The following is a 22,214-nucleotide window of genomic DNA, read 5'->3' as shown; positions in this document are numbered from 1 at the left end:
AGCGCTGAGAAACAACCTCTAATATCACACTTTGAAACTTCGTATATGGCGTAGACCCCATGAGGCGCCCCCCGGAGAAAAACAATGATAAACCCCAAAACGCCGTCTCCAATGCAAGACACACAAAATCCGACGGGCCCTTTTTTCCCCCTCTAGATGTTGTGAATTAGAAAGTTTCGGAAACTGTCCCAGTAGTCGGAATCGACGTATCTGGGGGGTAGAACACGGAGGTTAGCATATCTCGTCGATGCAAAAGACATTCCGGAAAATAACGTACATGTACTTCATGCTGCTCCTCAGACTGGGCTGAATGCTCTCGGGTTGCCATCGGAAGATGTACATGACAAACGCCCAGCTCAAGCTGGCGAAAACGGGCCACGCATTGTTCTCGATCTTTGCCTTGACCTCGGGCGATAACCTTTGGGTCCATAACGTCGGAGTTGGCGTCGACCTCGTGGCGCTCGGCGGTTCAATGCTGAGCTTCGCCAGCGCGAGCATTACTCGGGCAAAGACGTAGATGACGATTTGCTGCTCGATACTAAAGGAAAATAGTTTAGTCTCACGAGAGCCAGTTTACAGCGGGTACAATTGAGCCTTACCCGCCATGCTTCCCTCGCCCAAAGACAACATACCCGCCCAACAGGCCGGCGAAAAAGGTGTCGTACGGCCCCTCCTTCCCAGGGTGTCTGGGATTCAATAGCCTCAATATTAACATCGAAGACTTGTACACTGTTGCAAAGAATGCGAGGTTCCGCGCATGTTGTCTGGTAGCTTTCAATACAAGGCGTATCTTTTCTCGGATCGACCCCGACCGGAACATGAAGACCATCACCAGGGCATGAGGAAATCGTACTTTGGCACCGTAGACGGCGCCATTGCGGGCGGCTTTGAGGATTGCTAGTAGGGGAGCAAGGTCGGGGTTGAGGATGATGGACTCGACGGTTTCCTGGTGAAGTCAGCGAGGAGCTCAACAGTGTAGAGGGCGCGCATCGCAGACTGACCTTTAGCACATCCATTTCGCCTACTCGACGGCAGATATTGTATTGTGGAGGACGAAAGATTCCTCAATATCCCAGGAGCGCAGAGACCAAGGGAAAAACAAGGTCACCGGAGAGTTACGAGGCAAAGGGCGCAGTGATGGCAGCCAACGTCATGGGCATTGAGCTGCGTGCGTGGCTGGAATGAGCAATTGGCATGTGTTAATTTGGGTTTCACGTCGAGGCAGCAGAGCAATTGGATGCCAGATGGAGAGTTGCAGAGTGCAGAGAGCAATAAGAGACAGAGAAAAGACTCCTCGGCGAACGAGGAATACCGACTACATCATCTTTGACCTGGTTTGTCGGTGCATGTGAACCGCGGGCGGGTCAGCGAGGGCCAAGTTGTGGGCATTTTTTGCCTTCCCCACAGTCCGATGATTTTGTTCAACCGCCGCGCTGAGCCTCGGCTGTTTTTGGTGTTCCCCAGTGCCACCTGCGCTTCCCGCTGTTCATTATCCGATACTACCTATACATGATGCTAAACCTCGTCTGCCGAGATGGTAGACTCGTCCTTGATAAGATACTCCGTTAGGTCCATGTCCATATTCATAGCCATATCGCCTCGTCGGAAACCTGCGAACACCAGAACCTGCCTGCGCACCAGAGACTTCTAAAGTCATGGGTCTATCGCGTGCCACAGGGCATTCATGCTCCGTTTCCTCGGCAAATGCACATTGCGTAAATAACGGCCTCTCGAGGCTTGACGGCGAAGTCCTGAACGTCATAGCTACTGGCTTGGGCACGCCAGGCCATTCCCCAAACATGTATGAGGGACTGCAACGAGACGAGTGTCCAGACTGTGACTGCATTGCAGGATCAGTCGTAGTGGGATGTCATGTCTTCTCAGCGTATTTTCGAGCCTTTGAAAACCTCGAGTCTCGCCTACCTCAGGAGGTCCGCTGTCGTTTCGGCTTATCATTGTCGTCGTCACTTGCATCGTTCATTTCCTCGTCGTCATCTTCGCCGATGCTAATGTCATCTCCGCTGCCTAGACCACTGCTTCCTTCTTCCGAGAAATCGTCAACGTCCATGCCACCGTTTTCCATGTCTTCGTCTTGACTGATCATGTCTTCCTCGCCATCCACGTCTCTCGTCTCTTCTTCGTCCTCAACGTCGTCACGGTTTCTCTTGAGGCCTTTCATCTTCCGTGTCTGCAGGGTTGAAAGATCCTGCTTGCCAAGGTGCACCCGGCCAATCTTGTCACCCACCAAGTCTGTCTCGATGTTCTTCTTTGTCCGTGCTTCGTTTGGCCGACGGCCATGTTTCAAAGCATCCCTCATCACCGCCGCATCCGCCTCATGGAATCGCCCGACCCGGAAGTCAAAACTGGGTCCGATGGGGTCAAGCTCAACTCGAGGAATTTTGGGGCTGTTGGATCTCATAGTCCGTATCCGATACCACCTGAGATGAAGGACAGGTTTGTTCACTGGATCGTTCAGATCTCCCGAAGGACTGGCGCTCTCACCCGCGGCAATCATCAAAATATATTGTAGGCCTGCGACGTCAATCGAAGATATCTCTTCGCCTTGAAACAGATCCAGCATTATCGATCTGAGCGACTGATAGAGCGTAGCTTGCGTCGACGATGAAGTGTCATCCCACTGAGACCCTGCGAACAGAATCAAAGGCTTCATCCCGATCCCGATCTGCAATTTCGCTTCCGACTGTTGCTCGTTCGGGGGTACCAGGAGGAGCAGCTCGGCCATGTCCAGCAGCTTGCCATCGTATATTCGCAGGACGGTGATATTGTTGGGTCTTTTCTTAGAATGAGTACCAAAGACCACCACGCCACACTCGTTTTTCCCTGCCAGAAATTCCAACGACTCGGAGTTCTCGAAAGGGTGGATGTTGTCGTTCTTCTTGGTGAGCATCACCGAGTCCGGCTTGGTGAGAGTGTGGACGGTTTTCAGCACGGTGCTGACCGGCTGCGGGCATTTCGTGCCATGGAGGAGGAGCACCCGTTTTCTCGATTCCACCTGCTGAGGCTCGCGTGCTTTGACGATGCGGGCAGTCCGAGCATTTCGAGGTTTTCTGCAAACGTCAGTCTCCTTCGCGTTAACAGTGGTCGAGAAACTTACATTTCGCGCAGCATCGCGAATATTGCTACCTGACTTGGAAGAGAGAAAGCGCAACCAACAGATATCCGGGAGACGAGACGAAGGACCCTACAGTCTGGACTGACCGCTTTCGCACAAGTTTTGAGAGGCACAAAAATTTCCAGGCCGCAGGTGAAAATCCTTATCGATAAGGAACGGTGGAGTATAGAGCCTGTTTCGGCATATTCCTGTTGCCGCCTCGCCGCGTTTGCCCTCGGCAACACCAACGTTGCCCTGTTTGCTAGTCTCTACGAGAACTTGAACTACAAGAAATTCCCGGCTCGACGTCTCAAGGCTACTCCATCTCTGACCCACATGCTGCCCTATCTTTGCCGATTGACCCGGTACGCTCCTCTCTCTCGGGAAAGTGAGATAGGTAACTGGAGGCACCAAAAAAAAAACGAATTGGTCGTCAAAGACCAGCAGCTCACAGCAGGGAAAGGGAGACAACAAGAGCAAAGTGCTTCAAGCGCCAATACCTGTGTGCGAGCTCAAGACTTCAAATTCACTGCTACGGAGGGCCTCTTTTTGTTTCGAAGTCTCGTATCCTTGGGCAGCCGGATATCTCGACTGAATCCCTCACATCCACGTTCGATTTGCTAACGGGTTTTAAAGTAAGCCAATGGAGCTGAGCAATTGATCTACCGCTCTTGCAAGATTGACAGGGTCACAGTCAACGCTCGATCCAGCAATAGGTATGTCGACCGTTTCTCAACTCGATAAATTCGTGGCAGCGTCTCGCGTCTCCCTCGTCACCTCTCATATTATTTCGAGAAGTTGCTTGTTCCTATGTGCACCCTAATGACCACATTGCCCTTGGGTGGCAAACATGTCCAGCGGAAAACCAGCGAGGTCTGCTCCTGTTCCTTTGTTCACGAATATGCCAGCTAGAGCGACAGCTAGGTTTAGTCTCATCCGCCATATCTGCTCCCTGACAATGACAAGTTTCGTATCCAACTCCGATCATGGTATGTGCTAATACAATGCTCGATCTACGCATCAATTCCAAGGTTAAGAAGGCAGCAGTCTTGCATGACCGCTGCGTGCTACTCGCGCACAGTCGCTCTATGTTCACCACTCCCGTGCGATCGTGACACGGTTCAAAATCATGTCGAATCACGTATGCTGGTTCCGGATCTCTCGTCCATCATTGAAACGCACGGAGAGCTGTGAAGGAATTAATGGTTAGGGGACGCGTATAGCTATGCAGCAGAAAGGGGTTGGCAGCCTTGTGTCGGAGAGAAGTTGATCCGATATGGTTGGTTCTTGTCCTCCAACGGTCTGTTTCCCTACGGCAAGGTCAGAGATCGTCCAGTTCCTGGGAATATCTCTCTCTTTATGTGTGTGTACATGCACGTGTCGAGTACATACCTCTTCGGTACATAATACACATGTCCACCGCCTCCACCATTGATCGTGGTAAATATCTTATGTGCGCACAAATCGTACCACATCTTCCCTACTCGAGAAAGTCCCGCTTTGCTGGATGGATGGAATATATTCATCCAAGGCTTTTTCAATCTCTTTATTTTGTCAATATATTCTCTGCTTAAATCTCCTTTGTTTTGGTGTTGGTAGTGGCGTGGAGATGGGTATGTCCTCCCTCTCCATCTCCGTTGATGCCTGTCTCCCTGGTAGGAAATATCCTTGGAGATCCCACTCAGAATGAGACAGGCATTGCCGCTCTTTTTGTTGTCGAGGATACAACAGTAGTAGAGGACTATGAAGCGCCGCTGTGTGCGCGCGCACACACATGAAATGCAACAATACGATTGCTGACACGTCCCCATCTCAAAGACCAGGTCAAGACCTCTTGACACGATGAGACCACGGATACTTTCCTCGGGAACAATCACCCGCTAAAAGTGTCGGTGACGCCGAGACTCTTCTGGCCCGCGGCGGCCTCGTCCAGAGCGACGTTCTTGTTCAGCTTTGTCGTCTCCTCGTCGATCTTGTCCTGGTCCGCATCCCCCTGGGCGGCCTCGATCTGCAGCGCCAACACCTCGAGCTGCAGCTTCAGCACTTTGTTCTTAATCTTGCCGTTCTGAAGGGCCGTGGCGGTGGCGTCGTCACCAGCGGCGGCGATCTCGTCGTTGAACCCGCCGTCGCCGGTTTCAGCGTCCTCGGCCGTCTCCCGCGCGTCCTTGATGATTTGGAGATCCGCGGCTGACACGGAGGCGAGGTCGGACGTGTCAATCTGTTCGAGTCCGAGTCAGCCAAAATTGTCTGTCGTGGGACCGCAATTCTTTTGTAGTTGGAATGAAAATGAACAATACGATGCACTTACGGGGAACTTTGCATTCACTTCGGCCAATGCATTCCCGGCGACTCCGTCAGAGACTTGAAACTGACTGTACGGCTGGACGGTGAGGACGTTGGCTCGCTTGGTCTTCGCACCGATCCCAGTCGGAGCAGCCGTGGAGAGAGCCACGATGCTCAAGAGGATGGTGGCGGGTGAGATGTACATTTTTGCTTGTTCTTGTTCTTCTTCTTCTTCTTCTTCTTCTTCTTCTTCCAACCACAGAGTATGTGTGTATGAATTGCTGCTGGTCACAGAGTTCCCCAAGAACGAGAGTTGAGAAAGACAGTCCCAAAGAGTTTTGGAGAGAATATAAAAACAGACCAGCTGTTCGATTGACAATAGGGAAGAGATTGAAAAGTGACTGCTTGAGATGGGAAAATAAGACCAGCTTACAGATCTCGTCAGGACAGCAGCCCAGCTCGACTTTATATATTAGTACAGCACAGCAGGATTACCTTTTTGGCGCCTGACATTGACTCTATCACATACAGACCGACGCTTCACTGTACCTAGTCGGTACTTGGAACAATGGCGCCGCTGTGTCGCTGGGTGATTGAGAAAGCAAAAAGGGCTAATAAAAGGGCCGAGGGATAATTGGATTGTCGCACCTTTGTTCTCACGTTCCCACGTGGGAATCGTGCTGTGATGGTGGCACTCGCTTATACCGTGGTTGGTTTGAGAACAAGTCATGTCGTTGTTGGGGATAACCTGGAAGAGGTAGAGAGAGAGACCGAGAGAGAGAGAGAGCCTCGCTTGAAGTGATGATGGTGGTGGTGCCCCCTGGTCCTGGTCCTGGCGCCGAGACTGAGACGAAGCTGAGACTCGATAACCGAACCGACCTCCACATTTTCCATGACCGCATCCAATTTCCCTTTGTTCCTTTGTTGGTGCTTGTGCATAATACTCCCCCGGATACTCGGGAGGAAGGAATAATAATGTTGTCTCCAGGACCATGGGCATCATGGCCGGCAAGGATATCTGACTGAGGTAGTTTTGTTGCATGGGTGGAATATGGTTTTCTGTCTTCTTACACCAGCGGGTTCCCCCTCCCGTCCCCTTCCCCTTCGAGAGAAGAAGGGAGGCAAGCCAGCCATAATATGTACCGAGTGGTTTTGTTTGGCCCTTTCTGACTTATGTTTGAGCAATCGACTGTTTTCCCTCGCGCTGAGTGAAGAGTGTAGATCGTAGACATTTATGCTGGTGCAGCACTGGCGCTGTATATTATGAGGCACTTGACGTATCAAACTTAGCCATCCCCATCCCCATCCCCATTGCAGCGTCAGAGTCAGGATCAGGATCAGGGTCAGTGTCTGCGATTTCTCCTCCTCGCTTCGCTTCGCAAGCGAGGAAGGACATCCCATGTACCTCGTGCCGAGTAGTCGGTACCTGGAGCAAGACGAGGAGCGAAGGAAGAATGGACGGGAGGAATAGGAGTGACGGTCTACTTACTTAGCATCTAGCAGCTAAGTAATTTTGTATGTATAAGCAGATGGCCCCTACCTCCCTGGAATTCATCCAGCTACTTCTTCTGACACATATCTGCATGCACAAAACACCAAAGTTGCTGTGAACCGATTACATACATACACACTCTCACATATGTAAGTAGGTTGGTAGGTATCTACAGTACATTCACAGTCCACCCCCAATATGATCCCAACCTCAATACTATGTACCCGTATATAATATCACCAACATTCCCAGAGAATGGCCATTCCGTCATGAATTATTCTATTGTGATAATGCCCAACAAGGCAACTTTTGCATTTGGGCCAGGAAATAACCACGGCACTTCCAACTACTTCCCATCTTTGGCCCAGAAACTGGGCACCACACCGAAAAGGCTCACCAGCGCCAGCCACCACCATGCCCAGCCGACAACACCCTTCTCCAGGCCTTGTCCATACCAATGACCCGCGACGATAGGTCCAATCGTCCGGAACGCGCTGGATGTCGCGGCACCCATGCCGTGGATGGTGCCCAGCATGGCGGGACTGGGGCTGGAGTTGTTGATGAGCAGGACAGAGCCCGGGATCGCAAACGTCCGCGCGGCGACCTGGAGCACCACGACAACGACGATGCCCATCCAGAGCACGAATGGGTGGGAGATGAGGAGCGACAGGTATGGTGCCAGGGCGTAAGCCACAGGGAACACGAACAGAGACCAGCGCGTTGAGCGGAGAAGGCCGAATCGCGCATTGATGCTCGGATATAACGTCAATTGGAGGATGATTCCGACGAACCCCAGAATCGACATTGCCAGACCAATGGTGGGTAGGCTAAATTGTAATCCACCCGTGAAGACGAAGGGGAGATGAACAGTATTCTTCTCCTCATCGGTGGCTCGGGCCGAGGAAAGGAAAATCGTCCAGAGGGAAGCGAAGCCACCCATCTGGAAGTCCATAATGGCGACAGTTGCCAGTACAAGGAGGACATTGGAAGTGATGGCATGGTAGAACGGGGGGGCCGATTTGGGGGCTTCAGACGGCCTGGGAGGTGTCTTTGATGATGTTGCAGAGGGATTGGCGCCCTCGCCTTCCTTGGGTGGCAGTGGTTCCAGCGGCGTGCTCGAGGGCATGCTCTCGTCGTCCACCGTATCTGGTCCGGGAGCAACATCTACTTGGCCAAGCTGGCTGTACCCGAATCGCTGGAAGACCATGGTACGGATGCGGTAGGTGATGTTTTCGGCGAGCTCGATGCCGCGGTCACGGGTGTATTTCCGGGAACTCAGCGTTTCTCGCAGACCCATCCACACGAGCAGTGCATCTGCAAAGAGCACAAGGGCGCAAAACAGGTTGGGTGCGGCGTAGGGAAACGTCGTCAGCCATGAGACCCCATGAGCTCCGCCAAAGGTCGAGTTCTCTCCAAACAGACCTGGATAGTTGTGCACGGGATCGGAGAGCATCCCACCAAACAGCGGCCCAAAGATGTTGGCGATATTCCACGCCAGAGGCAGTAGCAGGAATGTTCGCGAGTGGTATTTCTTCTCGGTACTCTCTGCCAATGCCGTCCTTGCTCCTCCCACGGTTGCATTGACGGCACCACCCAGACATCTCCAAACCACGGCTGCAGGGAAACTTCTTGAAAATGCCACGCCTATACAGCTCAATGCTTGTCCCGTCAGCCCGATTAGGAGGACGGTCTTTCTCCCAAATGACGGGGAATCAGCCACCCGCCCCCACAATATGCCTGTGAACACCTGGGCGGCCGTGAAGACCCCCTGCAACACACCGGCCTCGAAGGATATCTGGCTGTCTGGCGCCGAAGGGGAGAAGGACTTGAGTTGGTAAAACATGTAGGCCTGCAGGGCGGCCTGCTGGAAGAAATCGACCACTCGCACGGAGCATATAATGAAGAGTTGGAACTTGTTCGGTATCGAGGCCCATGACGGCGGTGGCGGTGGTTTGCCCGGTCGGGTTTCGACGTCGTGTCGCATGGTTAGAGAGGGTGAATGAGTATGTGAAGGCGTATATGCGTCACCGAGGTGTGTTCTCGTATGTTTTCATATATACAAGCATGGCATCCTCGGTTGAGAGATGTACGTTTCAAATGCGGAGGTGCGTTTTCGGGCTCTCGGGCTCGTAGGATACCTCGTAGGAAGTTGTCGGCTGTACGAGTTAGCAACCGTGCTTTTCGACGGGATACAAGCGACAGTCAAGTGCTCGTATTGTGGAATCTCTGTAGTATGTGCAAGATCCAGCAAATGCTCTCTCGAACGAGAAGCTGTATGCGGCAGTATACGAGTGCACGTAGCTACCGTCACCGGACCAAGAGATAGGCCAAGATGAACACCAGATAAAGGATATCCGAAGTCGGGGGAGGTGAGATATGAGAAAGACGTTGCTGGCGATGGGCCGATGGGAGGGAGAGGACGGGAAGACGTCAACCTACAGCGCTACTGTGCGAATTGTCCTTGTAGGTGGGACGGAAATACTACGCACGCACCCGAGTAGTAGTAGGTAGGTACGTAGCCCCGGGACGCACAAGTACCATTTGGGGTCTCTAGGGCCTCCCTAGAAGAAGTGTAGCGACAGCGTTTTACCTACAAAAGCCTGTACCATCGGCATGGGCTCAGCCGAGCCAAGCACCCCCCCCAAAACATTTCGTTCGTCAGTCGGGGCCGGAAGTCGGGGGGTTCCTTGCCACCTGCTCGTCCCCCCCTCTTTGCTTGGTAGCTGCAGCTTGCCTAGCTGGCCCTAGGCACCATTGGCGTTGAATTTTAGGCGAAAGTGGCGCCTTTGGCTCGCCCCAAACCTTGGAAGGTAGTTTCCACCTTAAACTTGGTACTCGGTACATGTTACTCGTATGTATCTAGTCTGGCAATCTTTGCTGGGATTGAGACGAGATGTAAGAGAAGAAGTGAGAGATGGATAATTGGTTGGAGGAATTTGCGGGCGATGCTCTCCCACTGCTAGGGTTTTGTTATTTTTTGCTATCGACACATACATACGTACAAGTAGAACAACTACCTCTCCCCTCAGAACGAGGAGAATGACGACTTCGAACAAAGCTGAAGCTACAATAAGGATGTTTCGGTGGTTGTGCATTCCAAGGCCTCCGCAATCACATCTCAAAGATTAACCCGATCCTGTCACTCCAGCCAAATGGATACAAGAACAAGTACCACCAGGGATCAAAGGACAGGCCTCCCCTTTCCATGATTTCTGTTCTCTCCTTATTTCCACCTTGTTTAGCTATGATGGAAGCGAGCCTCGTTTGATATTGAGGCTGAAAATCAAGCATTCAAAGCTACTTTCTCATACGAGATACATACTCCGTGCCTCCACCACCACTCACTGCATTTACTAGGAACCTACCACGTACTACGAGTACTTTGTACACGTGGAAATTTTGCCACCTCGAGAAAAGGAAACTTCTGCACGTAGATCAAATGCTGGATCCGGCACGGGGGTAATACTGTAGTAAATCATGGGCGGGCTCCGGGCGTCTCCCGAGGCTCTTGGGAGTACGTGGCAGGCGTGGACGAGTGTGTACCTGCTCGTAGAAAGGTCGATGCAATGTACGTGTACCTCGTACGTGTGCGTGTGCGTGTGCGTGCGCGTAATCTGTTTCATCTCCCACCAGCCTCTTTGTTACCCAAGTCATCGTTATACAAGTGTCTCTCAAAGACCTCGTGGCCTGAACTGCAGGTACGAGTACTCGGGTCCTCTGTTGTGTATCTGTCCATCACAGTAAGTTCCACCACCGCTAAACCTGCGGCCGACGGCATCTCGGTTGTGGCACCTTAATCTCGATATCTCCAAACATGCACCGAAGGTACCAGGGATGGGGTTACGAGTAACTCGTAAGTATGTGCACACCTACAGGACATTCTGTTTGTATGTACCTCGTAACCTCCTACGGAATCTATTACAAGTACAAGTACTTGATACAAATTGTGTGCTGCCCAAAAAACTTGGATACCAGAGCCACCCAGCACGGCTAATCGGCATTGAAATCTCGTCTCCACCACCCACCACCACCACCATCATCACCCATCATGCATGCATCCCATTCCTGGCTGGCAAAAACCCCGATTGTAATATAATACCATGGGGATGGAATCAAGTTGTAAAGACATACTAACAGTAAAAAGTCAAGACTTTTTGGAGAGACGGCGCCAAAACCAGCCGCTGTTCCCGCCACCCAAGAAAAATATACTTTGCGATTTGGGTCTTGGGACTCGGAACTCGGTCGACCCTACGATCACGGACATCAGTACCGAGTATGGTAGAGCAGAGTGAGTAAGGAAAGCAAGTGCTTACTGAGCGAGTAACACCCGTACCTATCTACCTATGTAGGTACGTACTCGAAAGAAGCAATCAAGACTTGACCCCCCACGCCTTCTCACATACTTGAAGTTGAACGACTCACAACAGCTTCATTCCGGCTTCATCCTCTCCAAAGAGTCTTGATCCCCGAGAGCCGTGTCTGCCAAAGGCAAAAAAGTTTGTTTTTTTCTTGCTTGGATACAGTAGGTACTTGTAGTGGGAAAGTCTCCCTCCAGCCGGCGCCAACGCTATCTATGTAGCTATCAGGTAGCTATCGATGGAGGCATGAAGGCAAAGTCCCAGATGCAGCGCACGCGACCACTCGAATTTTTTTTTTCTTCTTCTTCCTTTCTTCGAGTAGTTGAGTCTGGTGCGCTATGAGGCTCCGAGCTCGGATTCGGTTGGTCGTGACATCATTCATTAAGGTCTACCGCCATCATCACCACTCGTTAGACAGCTATACAGCTATCTGTGGATCTACTCACACCTCACCTCATCTCGCACTGAGTAGATGGATAGCATAGATAGATTGATACCCCATGCTGTGCATGCCCGATAAGTACTCCCGCCCGTGTCATTAAATCTCTAATCATCCCATTTCCCAGCAGTGCAGAGCTGAGCTGAGCTAGGCAGAGCTGGCTCCAAAATGTCATGACGGGTCTGTAATCATGGGCGTCCTGTCCCCGTCCCTGTCCCCGTCCTGCTCCTCTAGCGACAGAGCCTTGTATCCGGCTCCGGCGCCCACGTCCCTGCCCCTGTGTCCCTTCCTCTTGACTGCCCGGTACACATTGTGGGCCAGGACGTGCACGGGGCGGGAGACAAAGTTCCTCGTCGCGAGCACAATCACCAAGATGATGAAGATGGCCAGCCCGCCAAACGTGGCGCCAAACACCTCGGCGTTCTTGATCCGCTCCGCCCGCTGGCGCTGGGTCTCGAGCTTCTCCTGCTCCTCTTGGTCTTGCCGGAGCTTGTCCTCCTCGTCTTCCTGTTCGTGCTTCGCTGCCTGCTCTTTCTTGCGCTGCTCCGGCGACGGCATGAACCGGCACGCCACGTCGTCGCAGTACTCGCGCAGTTGCTCGTTGGGCGTGAAGATGGCTTGCACGGCCGACGTGCCCAGCACCTGGCCGTGCACGTCGAGCGCCTCGGCGTACGAGTACGAGTACACCTCGTCGTGCCGGTAGATGGTTTCGAATCCGTTCTTGGGGACATTGGTGATTTCCTCCCACGAGCCTTGCTTGTTTTCGCCGCCGTAGAAACGCCACGACTTCACCTCGGTCGCGCCGTTCCACGAGGCGTAGAGCATCATTTCCCGCCCTTCCTTCGAGTACGTCCACAGGGCAGGCTTGGTCAGCGGCATGCCCACCCAGTTGTCGAATTTGTGTACGCGGTAGTTCATCGTGTTGGTCCACGCCAGGGCCCCGTAGAAGATGATCTCATACGACTCGGGCGCGTACTCGGTCCAGAAGGCGTCGTTGCCCCAGCCCATCAAGATGCCACCATTGGGGAGAATCTGCATGTTGCCCTGTGACTTGGAGATGTGGGCATGTCCGTCGACGAACGGCGGGTCGAGGTTCAAAATACACGTCGCCACCTTGGTTTGGTGGTCCAGCACAATGATCTGGCCCGTCGAGTGCGGCTGGGTCTGGTTGTAGCCGTTGGAGCCGTTGTCGAACAAGGAGATTACTGTGTGCGTCTCATTGTCGGAAATAAACCGCGCGTCATGCTGAGACGAGAACTGAAACTTGTCGAGTGCGTAATCCGATTTGGCTCCGTTCAGCCGCCAGATGACGTGGCCGTCGACTCCTGACAACTTATACACTGCCGAGGTGTGGCGGGCCGATATGAGGTAGTCGCCGTCCTGGTTCTTGTCGATCGAGTTGATGTGAAAATAATCCCAGGGACTGTTGGGGTGTTCGCCAGTGCCGCTGATCTCGGTGGTACTCGGTTCCACCCAGCTTTCGCTGGGGTCAACATGGTCAAGACTGTGCCATTCGAACAGGACTTCTCCCGTGTCGACGTCGACTTCCTGAAACGCCCCCTGCTGGATGTAACCGAGACCGTCGCAGAGATTCCAGGGACACATGTCGTAGACGCTGCGGAGGTACTGGGTCATGAGCGCCTGCTTCCCATCATTGATGACCCGGAATTCGTGCATGTCGGACGAGGCCTGGTAACTGCCCGGCTCAATGGACCTGACGATGCGATAATGTTTGTCCATGATAAGACCATGACCGTGGCCCCACCCGAGCATTTGCACGCCTTGGTAGAAGCACAGATGGACCTCGCCTTTGTACATGCATGTCTGCGGCGCGTGGGAGACCCCGGGTCCAGCACTGCCAAAGCCGGAATATATTAAATTCTGAAGGAAAGGACGTTAGCATGCCAGGGTGTTGCGAGGGATAGCATTAGACTTACCGCATCATTGTCGTATATGTGGATGCCTTCCTGGGCTGCTTGATACGGGGCGACGAAGTAATAACCGGGTGCGAGTTTCTCAGGCTGTCTCTGAAAGACGCTGAGGATGGGCGCAAACAAATCAGGTCTCTGTCATTCATCAGTCAGTCAATCCAGCACATCCGAGCCGTAAAAAGTTGTAGACTGACTGATCGAAAGATGGAAATAGGTTGTGACTTGTTGTCGGCGGCTATTCTCCACGCGAACAGGCATATGAGCCAGCACTGCAATGATAACGAGAGCCTCATGGCATGTAAACCCGTCGCCGGTCTCGTCTCGATTCAGCAAAGAACCAAGAAACCAGTACCAACGATTCTGATGTGAGGTCCCAGAGGTTAACAACCCCCAAGAAGTACGAGGTAGTAAGTGTCCAAAAGGCTGACCTCCGCCGCTTCGCCCCCCAGCCTCAGGCTCTGCTTATTGCCAGATCTGCACCCAGACACGAGAGCCGGAGGCGTGTCTGCCAAGAGGCACGCGATTCTCTTCTGGTCCAGCAAATATCCGATGTGGCGGACAAGGATCCGAGTTTCAACTTTTCAGGCCTTCCTTGTATCTTACGCCCAGGCGGTTGGGCAGCCCAAAGGGTTCGAATATTGCAATTTCGGGCGGTGGGAAAGGGGGCCGGTTGGTCAGGGTCACTCTGTCAAGTTCAAGGGAAAATATGACACGAGGGACAAATCACTTGGTAGGACGAGATACTCGGTACTCGTAGTTAGCAGTGAGTGATAATAATGGGAAAGTTCGTTTAGCCACTTGACTGACACTGGCTGAGGTGGATACGAGAGCCCTGAAGGTGGCTCCCTTTGGCCTCCCGCCCCCGGTCAAAAGAATCGAACTACCACCTCCGCTACCATGCCTTGTTAGGTATCACGGAGGGGACGGGTATTAATACGAGACGGACGTTTTTGAAATGACAGTTCCCACCATGCCGAGAACTACTAGTCAAGCCTCGGAATGAGGACAGAGTGAGGTAACGCGACTAGTCGGTTGGCCACAAGCGGATTGATTCCCCGCTATCTCTAATGTCAATGATAGGAAGGTCACTGTTGATCGTTGGGATTACGAGTATCGTCTAGCGCCCACGGTTACAATGGGATGCTGGAGGTCGAATCCCGGACTCATTCCCACCTTATCCAACATTATATCATCATATCTACCGAGGACTCGTACAGCGTCCCTTTTGCCGTCAAGTCAAGCTTATGAGAGGTAGGGAGCCATTTGTCAAAGTAGGGAGTGGTGGCTCCTTACACGGTAGTGTACGCAGTACAAGTAGAATGTAAGTGTTGTATTAGCTGTGTCCATACTTTCATGCAATCATCGGAGAACGGCCGATAGCAATGATTAAATCTTTGATACTGCTCGATCCGACTCGTCCCTGTTATCGGCAGCGGCCGACATCCTCTATCAGTGCATGCGGCCACCTCAAAATGTATCCAAGCTCGCCAACCACTTTTTTGGTCGCAACCCATGCCAGTCCCATCATGTCTAGAAGTGAACAGTTGCCCGCGGCGCCAATCGCAAAGATCAGAACCAGAAATCGAACAAAAACACGCCAAACACCCAGGCTATGTACAGATTTGGTGCCGGGTTTGGGGTAAAGATAGAATGCTCGTCGTTGTGAGGGAATCAAGAGGCAGCCGTCCAAAGAGGTGTGTTCGCTGTAAACTTGGGTAGGTAGTGGGTGCAGGCAAAGGTCGCCGACAGAGCCGTGGCAACCACAGGCACTCCAACCACAAGGGCCCGGAAGATAACATTCATCATCTGCTTGCGGTTTTGTGTCCTGCATCGTTGCACAAAGTTCTCCGCGTCATTGGATCTTGGGAATGGCTTATCGGGGATGGGCTCGCCGAGATACTCGCACAAGGGTCGCCAGCCAGAACTGACACGGTACTCGAGCAATTTGCCTGGTGGCACCAGTTCTCGGATCTCCTTATAGTAGTCGTGGAACCTTTGCTTCCCCTGGTTTTCAAAGTCGTCGTAAAAGAAATACTTCCAGAATTTCCGTAGCATTGGGTGGTACAGCCCGGCCGCCCAGTCAAAGTTGGCCACAGCCTTGAGTTCAGGGTCGTTTGCGCGCCAATTCACCGTTTTCATGACCGAGTTATGCCACGAATCCACGTCTCTCGTTGTAATGATGACTTTGGCGTCTGGGTACGCCTCGATCAACTCTTTGGCAAAGGCAACTGCAGGCCAGTCGCAGACTGCCTGACAATGACCCAGGAGCGCATCCCACTCCTCGCGGCCAAACTTTCCCTTGCCCTCATACTTTGCAGCAAAAGCGTCCATCCAGCAGAGACAATCAGGTGGATTCTCAACACTAGCGGACATCATGTGGTAGGTGTCTGTGTAACCCAGCTCTTTCAGGGCTGCCCTTAACGAGGCTGTACCCGTCCTTCCCAGGCCGAGTGCCAGCACTCTCATCGGCACGATTCGTTTGCATTGTCGTCGGTCGATGTCGGTTTGATACGGGGTAAATATGTCGGTAGCAGGCTTGGGGGTATATGGGATTCCCGACGCCATGGTGGAAGTGGTTCAACGAGAGAAGAGGGTTGTTCCCAGAGGGTTATAAGAGTGGAGTCAATGCGCAGATGTCCTGGGTGGGCAAGCACGAACTTGCGCGATGGGGCTCGTATTCAGCAGGCGCCAAGATATGATAAATAGCAGAAGAACCCAGGAGGATATATGCCGCGGTCTGACACAGTCGTTGCACTCTGCAAAGAAGTGGTAACGGTGGTGGGAAAAGAATGGAGGATTGAGAAAAGATATGATTGCTCTGGGGAAGCAAATCTTGGGAGGCTCTTGTTCAAGAGGGGCCAAAGTTCACAGCCCTGCTGAGTCTTGTCAGTACGAGTAAACTTCCCAGTGGAGATGCAACACGAGTCTGGGATCTTAGCCTATTGGGGATGTGTCCGGGTAGAGACACGAAAGCGAAGGGCAGAAGAGCAATCCAAGAGGACTACGACAATACCTCCTTTCCTCCCGTAGACAAGAGCTTTTCAACCGGGGGGAGGAAGGGAGGCAATTTGCCTGCCGCTCATTTCACCCTTTGGCGAACGAAGTACTCGGTCTACTCGTCTCAGTGGAATCTCTCAAATGAGATCAAGTATCCCATGCAGCCCATTTTTTGGACAATCTTTCGCCTTCTGGGATTTTGGGGCGATCAGAGGTCGCCAGGTGCCAGGGTTGAACGCCGTGTAGTGGATCCACCAAAAAGCCAGGTGGAGGACGTGTGGGCCATGCAACTAACAAAGCGTAGCCAACTGGGAATTATCTTTCAAAAGACCTGTGGGCTCTGCCAAGAACGCCACTTACGACGCCTCCTCGCCAAAAAGATATTTGGGGCAAACAGAGTTCCGGTGGATGAGCCAGTCAGACAGCGACGTGGCCCAAAGCAGGTGGAGTTTCTCGTAAAGGCAGCCGAGTCAGACGGAAGTCGATTGCCAAGACCCGATGGACCCAGAAACGCGTACAAGCAGCAAGAAATAACGTGGGAAGGTGCAGGGGGGGAAGGGGGATGTGGAGAGAAGTATTCATCATGACGACGCTCAAGTCGCAGGTGCTCGTAATCAATATGGGTACAGTGACACCAAGCAAGCAAGGGCTGCAGGGGGAAAGGTGTGTCGGGACCTGATGTTGTAGCATGTGCCCTGATTCCCGCGAGTACCTCCTTGTACAGGACAGGAACAGACCACACGCAGGATCGAATGTGGTCGTGGTGGTGGCGTGGCTCTATTTTCCGCATGGCCAAGCAAATCCTGGCAAGTGCAACGATAGACTTGGATATGGCAGCTCACTGCAGCTCTTCTTCAAGGTCTTGATACCGAATCCATGCATGCACTATGACGACTAGGAGGGTGACTTAGCGCCGGAATATGGGCCAAGGAAAGGCGTTGGTTGAGAGAACTAAAAGAGCAAGAGTGACTTTGGACGCCGACAACGGCAGGTAACCGGATGCTTGAAAGATTGGTTGGTATGGGTCGTGATTAATTGACACTAATGGCAAATAGAGACGTTACGACCATCGCCAAATGAGGAAATTTATTTAAGCTCGGACCACCTCTCTTGATGAGAAAGACTTGGCACGCTAGAGTTCTAACCTGACTTACCACGAGCAACAGGAGTGTTCTTCTCAGATTAATCAACTCGAGACGATGTTGAAGAGTCAGACGATACTGCTCTGACACAGTCATGCATTAGACGCGAACGCGAGTGAGCCCAAGTTCTGTATATTCTGAAGTGGGGAGAATTCAACCTAGCAGATTTTACTCTCAATGCGTCAACCTGCTTCCCCTTGCGGTTCCCCTCATCACCTTCTACGGGGCTTGCATCTCCGGTAAGCGCCACAGGTGTCAGATCAGAAGGCAGGGAGCCTCTCTATGTCATCAACGTCACGACACTGTGCGAAACCCGAAGTGCTCCTTGAAACGGACTTCGATATTACTGGAGCCAACCACCGTCGTGAGAATGCCACTCTGGAGCATCACCCTGGCTATCAAAGACTGCATCGGGTAGATTCGCATCTTGAACCCGGAGCCAGGAGCGTCCCCAATGTCTCAGATCAGCGGCCGCTGATCTGCACTTCTACAATGCCGGACATGCTGCGGAAGGCCATGCACATCAACCTCTTTTCGTGCGAGTGTACTTACAATCTGCTACAGACAAGCCAATCCCCGTTGTTTATGCGAGGGCAGACGCTACCTATCTCATTGTACAAAGTGCACGGCGGGCTGGTCGACCGTGCTTGTCTGTTCTTGCTCTTCGCACGATACCAAAGTGCAAAGTGGCGACAGGCGCTTCGGACTTCTCACGCAGCGGGCTATATCTGCTATGGGAGACCTTGGCCCTTGGCCAAACTAGCAGGGTTCAATGAACAAAGACATATACACTCCGAAATGCTGGACACCCCCGTACGCACCTGTGTGTGGAGGAATGTAAGGTCTTGTTTCAGCAAACTCCCGACCAACAGAGGCCGGTTACCAGCCGGGCATCGCTGCGAGAGATCACCCTGCTCGATCACTGCGGCTGCATACTTGCGAATCTGGTATATACCTACCAAGGAGTCATTGACGTTTCTTTTCATTTGAATCTTTCCTGAGCCACGCCCACGTGCTCAAAAGCACAGCAGTTTCGGCCTGTGGCGAGCATGCAGGTCTTTTCTATATGGACATGGTGCATATTAGAATTAATTCCTAGCTTCCGTTGTGGACCGACAACCTACTTAGGTAATACCTATATTATATATATATATATATGGCATAGCGAGACCAGGCTGTTGAATCACCACAACCCCTTTGCCCCCGAGACCCGTCTCATAGCTTTGTAGCCTTGTAGCCTTGTAGCCTTGCCTTCCCAAGAGCTTCGTCTCTACCACTGCACCTCGATCTACCGAGTACTCGTAGACCCGGGGCCGGCAGGGCATCCTACATATAGACACAAGACAGGGGTCAGGCCGACTCTACTTAGCACTTACAGCTCTGTCCAATGCGCGCACACCAAGGCTGAGTGAGCCTGCCTCATTGGAAATACGAGGTAGGATGCAGAATATACCTGCATGCTATGCCACGCATACTCACGCAGACAAACCGTGGGAAACAAACAGTAGGGTCAACTACAAAATCAACCGCAGGGAGGTCTTCACTGTCGTCTATCAGATATTTGCATTCCGGTTTCACTGACTTTCATTTCGTTTCATGTTACACTCAATTTTCCGTGCCTGTTGCCGCCTGGGCTTGTTTTATCGTCTGTCGCGCCCCAACGCCATGCTCGTTCAAGAACTTTTTGGGTGGTCTTGTCGATTGAATCCAGTGCTAATTTCAGCTCGCTCAATCACCCTAGAAAACGCCGATGCTGTGGTTTCCATCCATGTACGTGTGCGTGTGAATGTGCATGTGCATGTGCATGTACAAGTCTCAGAGCGCAGGATACTCAAACCTGCGCTGCACAAATTCTGTCTCTGGCTCAAACTGCCCAAAGAAGTGTAGGTCATTTTCGTCATAGGCTCCTTCCGCATTCACGCTCTCGTTATGAACAAAGCCGTCGAGCGGCCCATTGTCTTGCACACTTGCCCGTGCGAAATCTTCCGAAAGGGTCGGATACTCCCTCGATGGGTAGTGGTAGGGAGTGCCGTTGTGCCAGATATGGTCGTCACAAATGACCATAGAGCCGGAGAGAAGAGTGTCTTTGTTGGAGGTCTCTCCAACTTCGTCCATCGTCCTTAGGTGATTATCCAGAAAGTCATCATGATGCTGCTCTGGCTCCGGCAGATCAGCGACACCAGTAAGGCCAACCATGGCAGATGTCCGCTTGACACCCTTGTCCGAGCGGGGTCTTCGCTGCTTCTTAAGCTGCACCCCTCCAGAACCGGTATCATCAGCGTATTCGTCATCGCTACGGCGGTCGGCCTTACGCTTCTTCTCACGAAGCATTCGCTTTGATTCTAGGCCTAGATGCGCAGTACGAACGTGCTCTTCAAGGCTGGCTTTGCTGGTAAAGCTGCGATTGCAGCCATGGATGGCCACATCTTCCTGATCTGCGACTTCTTCGGGGAGTGCAATTTCGGTCTTGCCGCACACAAAGTCACGCTTGTTCTCATGGACGGTTTTGATGTGGACGTTCAGATTCCCCTTTTTGGTGAACTTCTTGCCGCATCCTTGGACAGTGCACGTGAAGACGGCCGAGTCTTCTGATTTCCTCTCTGGTAGAATTCCATGTTGGATTTCAAGATGCCGGGTCAATTCCTTGTTGGTGGTGAAAGAGGTCGGGCAATATTGACAAGTTGGCGGGTGGACAATGGTGAGGTGAGCCTGGAGTTCTCCATAGGTTGCAAAGGACGCCCGAATCACTTCCCTCTCATCATCGGGGTTAGCAAGAATGGCAGCATTCTGGGCCATACAGTCCGAGCAAGAAAAGCGCGAGGTATCATGCTTGGCTCGCATATGGCAGCGCAAGTTCTCCGCTGTATCGTAGGCCTTCTTGCACGGGGCACCAGTCACTGAATCCAACTCTTTGCAAGGAAATGGTTTGATGTTGTGATGAACAGACAGAATGTGCCGATCTAGAGTATCTTGTTTGCGGAAAGTCTGATCACATCCAGGATACCCGCGGCATCTGAACCGCTCTTTTGCTTCATGTGTCTCGAGATGGCGCCGGAGTCTTGTTCCTGTTGTGAAACTTGAGTCACATCCTTCCCAAGTGCACTTGTAATCCCTTATGTTGCTATGTTGACTTTTGACATGGTGTTTCAGGTGGCTGTCACGGAAGAAAGCTTTTGTGCAGGGAGGGTGCGGACATTGGAAAGGGCGCTCGTTTGTGTGGGATCGGATGTGCTCTTCGAGCCGCACTTTGCGATCGAAAGCTTTGTCGCAATTGTCGTAAGGGCATTTTAGCGTTTTTTGGCGACAGCGAGGAAGCGTTCCTGAAGGAGGAGTTGAAGCTGGAGTGTCATCACCCTGCTCTTCAAAGTCGTCGTCACTGTCCGAGTCGAGCATATCATAGTCCTTGTCGAAATTGTCGTCGTCGGACTCGACCCGCATCTTAGCGACGGCTCTGCGCGCCCGCGCCCTGGTTGCCTTTCGTCAAAATCTTGGAAAATACGTGGCTGCGACTGAAAATTACGAGGGGCTTGAGACAATGCCGGTAACGAATGGGAGAGTGTGGGGTCGCCAACCGCGGAAATCTTTGTCGGCGAGGCTGAAGTTATTGTGGGACCGCCAAGGACAATCACGTGGGACCGCGACAAGACGAGGCTGCGACAACCAAAAACTTTTTGTTTCTTGCGGGCAGAGTGGAATGCAGAACAACAGTCTTGCGCCATCCATATCTCTTCTTCAAATTCGGTTATTGTTCAGCTGGTCTGTATTATTGTGTCTCTGCGCCGTGACTGCTGAGGATGTCGGACTATGGTGATGAGGGCGGGTGGGTGACCTCTTCATGCGCAAGTTTCTTTTCATCGCCTCTAACGCATTTGTTCTCAATCCAGCTACGGCCGAGACGAGCCTGACGATACCTTCTATGAACCTGAGGACAATGTCGACGACGAACTGCCGCCGGATGCCGAGGTCGATGAAGAAGCCATCGAGGCGCGGGCTAGAGAGGAAGAGGGGGATGAGAGGACTGTCGTGTCGGCCGATCCAAATCAGAATGTCCAGAAGCCTTCAAGCGACGCCGACAAGAAAATTCCTGACGACAAGAGGACTACTACGCCTTACATGACCAAATATGAGCGCGCAAGAGTGCTTGGTACTCGGGCGCTGCAAATCAGGTAAATGCCCTCAACGTACGTTAGACCTTCGTCAACTGCGGAGACTGACTGCCAGATAGTATGAATGCGCCGGTTCTCGTTGACTTGGAAGGCGAGACGGATCCACTGCAAATTGCGATCAAGGAACTGAACCAGAAAAAGATTCCTCTCATTGTCCGCCGTTATTTGCCTGACGGATGGTGAGTTTGTCAGAACAGCGCCGTCAGGAAAACACGATTCTGACTCTTTGACAGGTATGAGGATTGGACGTGCGAAGAACTGTTGTGAAGCCTCGGTCTTTGCTTCTGTCGACTG

General features: G+C 52.3%; 8 protein-coding genes across 8 annotated transcripts; 1 reads left to right on the top strand and 7 right to left on the bottom strand.

Moving 5' to 3' along the window:
* Positions 1–152: 152 nt before the first annotated feature.
* On the bottom strand, positions 153–1,016 carry Z517_02693 (uncharacterized protein; the record flags this gene model as incomplete). The annotated part of the gene is made up of 4 exons (XM_013431802.1): positions 153–210; positions 278–538; positions 600–946; positions 1,002–1,016. The coding sequence occupies 4 exons, from the start codon at positions 1,014–1,016 to the stop codon at positions 153–155; spliced, it is 681 nt and encodes a 226-aa protein (XP_013287256.1).
* Positions 1,017–1,924: 908 nt separating this feature from the next.
* On the bottom strand, positions 1,925–3,129 carry Z517_02692 (uncharacterized protein; the record flags this gene model as incomplete). The annotated part of the gene is made up of 2 exons (XM_013431801.1): positions 1,925–3,068; positions 3,116–3,129. The coding sequence occupies 2 exons, from the start codon at positions 3,127–3,129 to the stop codon at positions 1,925–1,927; spliced, it is 1,158 nt and encodes a 385-aa protein (XP_013287255.1).
* A 1,856-nt stretch (positions 3,130–4,985) lies between these two features.
* On the bottom strand, positions 4,986–5,600 carry Z517_02691 (uncharacterized protein; the record flags this gene model as incomplete). Its single annotated transcript, XM_013431800.1, has 2 exons — positions 4,986–5,330; positions 5,421–5,600. The coding sequence occupies 2 exons, from the start codon at positions 5,598–5,600 to the stop codon at positions 4,986–4,988; spliced, it is 525 nt and encodes a 174-aa protein (XP_013287254.1).
* Positions 5,601–7,233: 1,633 nt separating this feature from the next.
* On the bottom strand, positions 7,234–8,871 carry Z517_02690 (uncharacterized protein; the record flags this gene model as incomplete). Its single annotated transcript, XM_013431799.1, has 1 exon — positions 7,234–8,871. One exon carries the CDS (start codon positions 8,869–8,871, stop codon positions 7,234–7,236), a length of 1,638 nt encoding a protein of 545 aa, XP_013287253.1.
* A 2,984-nt stretch (positions 8,872–11,855) lies between these two features.
* Z517_02689 (uncharacterized protein) lies at positions 11,856–13,908 on the bottom strand (the record flags this gene model as incomplete). Its single annotated transcript, XM_013431798.1, has 3 exons — positions 11,856–13,565; positions 13,622–13,750; positions 13,810–13,908. 3 exons carry the CDS (start codon positions 13,906–13,908, stop codon positions 11,856–11,858), a joined length of 1,938 nt encoding a protein of 645 aa, XP_013287252.1.
* Positions 13,909–15,286: 1,378 nt separating this feature from the next.
* On the bottom strand, positions 15,287–16,180 carry Z517_02688 (uncharacterized protein; the record flags this gene model as incomplete). The annotated part of the gene is made up of 1 exon (XM_013431797.1): positions 15,287–16,180. The coding sequence occupies one exon, from the start codon at positions 16,178–16,180 to the stop codon at positions 15,287–15,289; it is 894 nt and encodes a 297-aa protein (XP_013287251.1).
* Positions 16,181–19,569: 3,389 nt separating this feature from the next.
* On the bottom strand, positions 19,570–21,192 carry Z517_02687 (uncharacterized protein; the record flags this gene model as incomplete). The annotated part of the gene is made up of 1 exon (XM_013431796.1): positions 19,570–21,192. One exon carries the CDS (start codon positions 21,190–21,192, stop codon positions 19,570–19,572), a length of 1,623 nt encoding a protein of 540 aa, XP_013287250.1.
* Positions 21,193–21,548: 356 nt separating this feature from the next.
* Positions 21,549–22,187, top strand: Z517_02686 (uncharacterized protein; the record flags this gene model as incomplete). The annotated part of the gene is made up of 4 exons (XM_013431795.1): positions 21,549–21,574; positions 21,639–21,920; positions 21,980–22,099; positions 22,154–22,187. The coding sequence occupies 4 exons, from the start codon at positions 21,549–21,551 to the stop codon at positions 22,185–22,187; spliced, it is 462 nt and encodes a 153-aa protein (XP_013287249.1).
* Between the last annotated feature and the right edge of the window lie 27 nt (positions 22,188–22,214).

The sequence above is a fragment of the Fonsecaea pedrosoi genome (genome assembly GCF_000835455.1).
Source record: "Fonsecaea pedrosoi CBS 271.37 unplaced genomic scaffold supercont1.2, whole genome shotgun sequence".
NCBI classification, from domain to species: Eukaryota; Fungi; Ascomycota; class Eurotiomycetes; order Chaetothyriales; family Herpotrichiellaceae; genus Fonsecaea; species Fonsecaea pedrosoi.
Note: the sequence above shows the minus strand (reverse complement) of the source record. Positions and strands in the feature narration are given on the sequence as shown.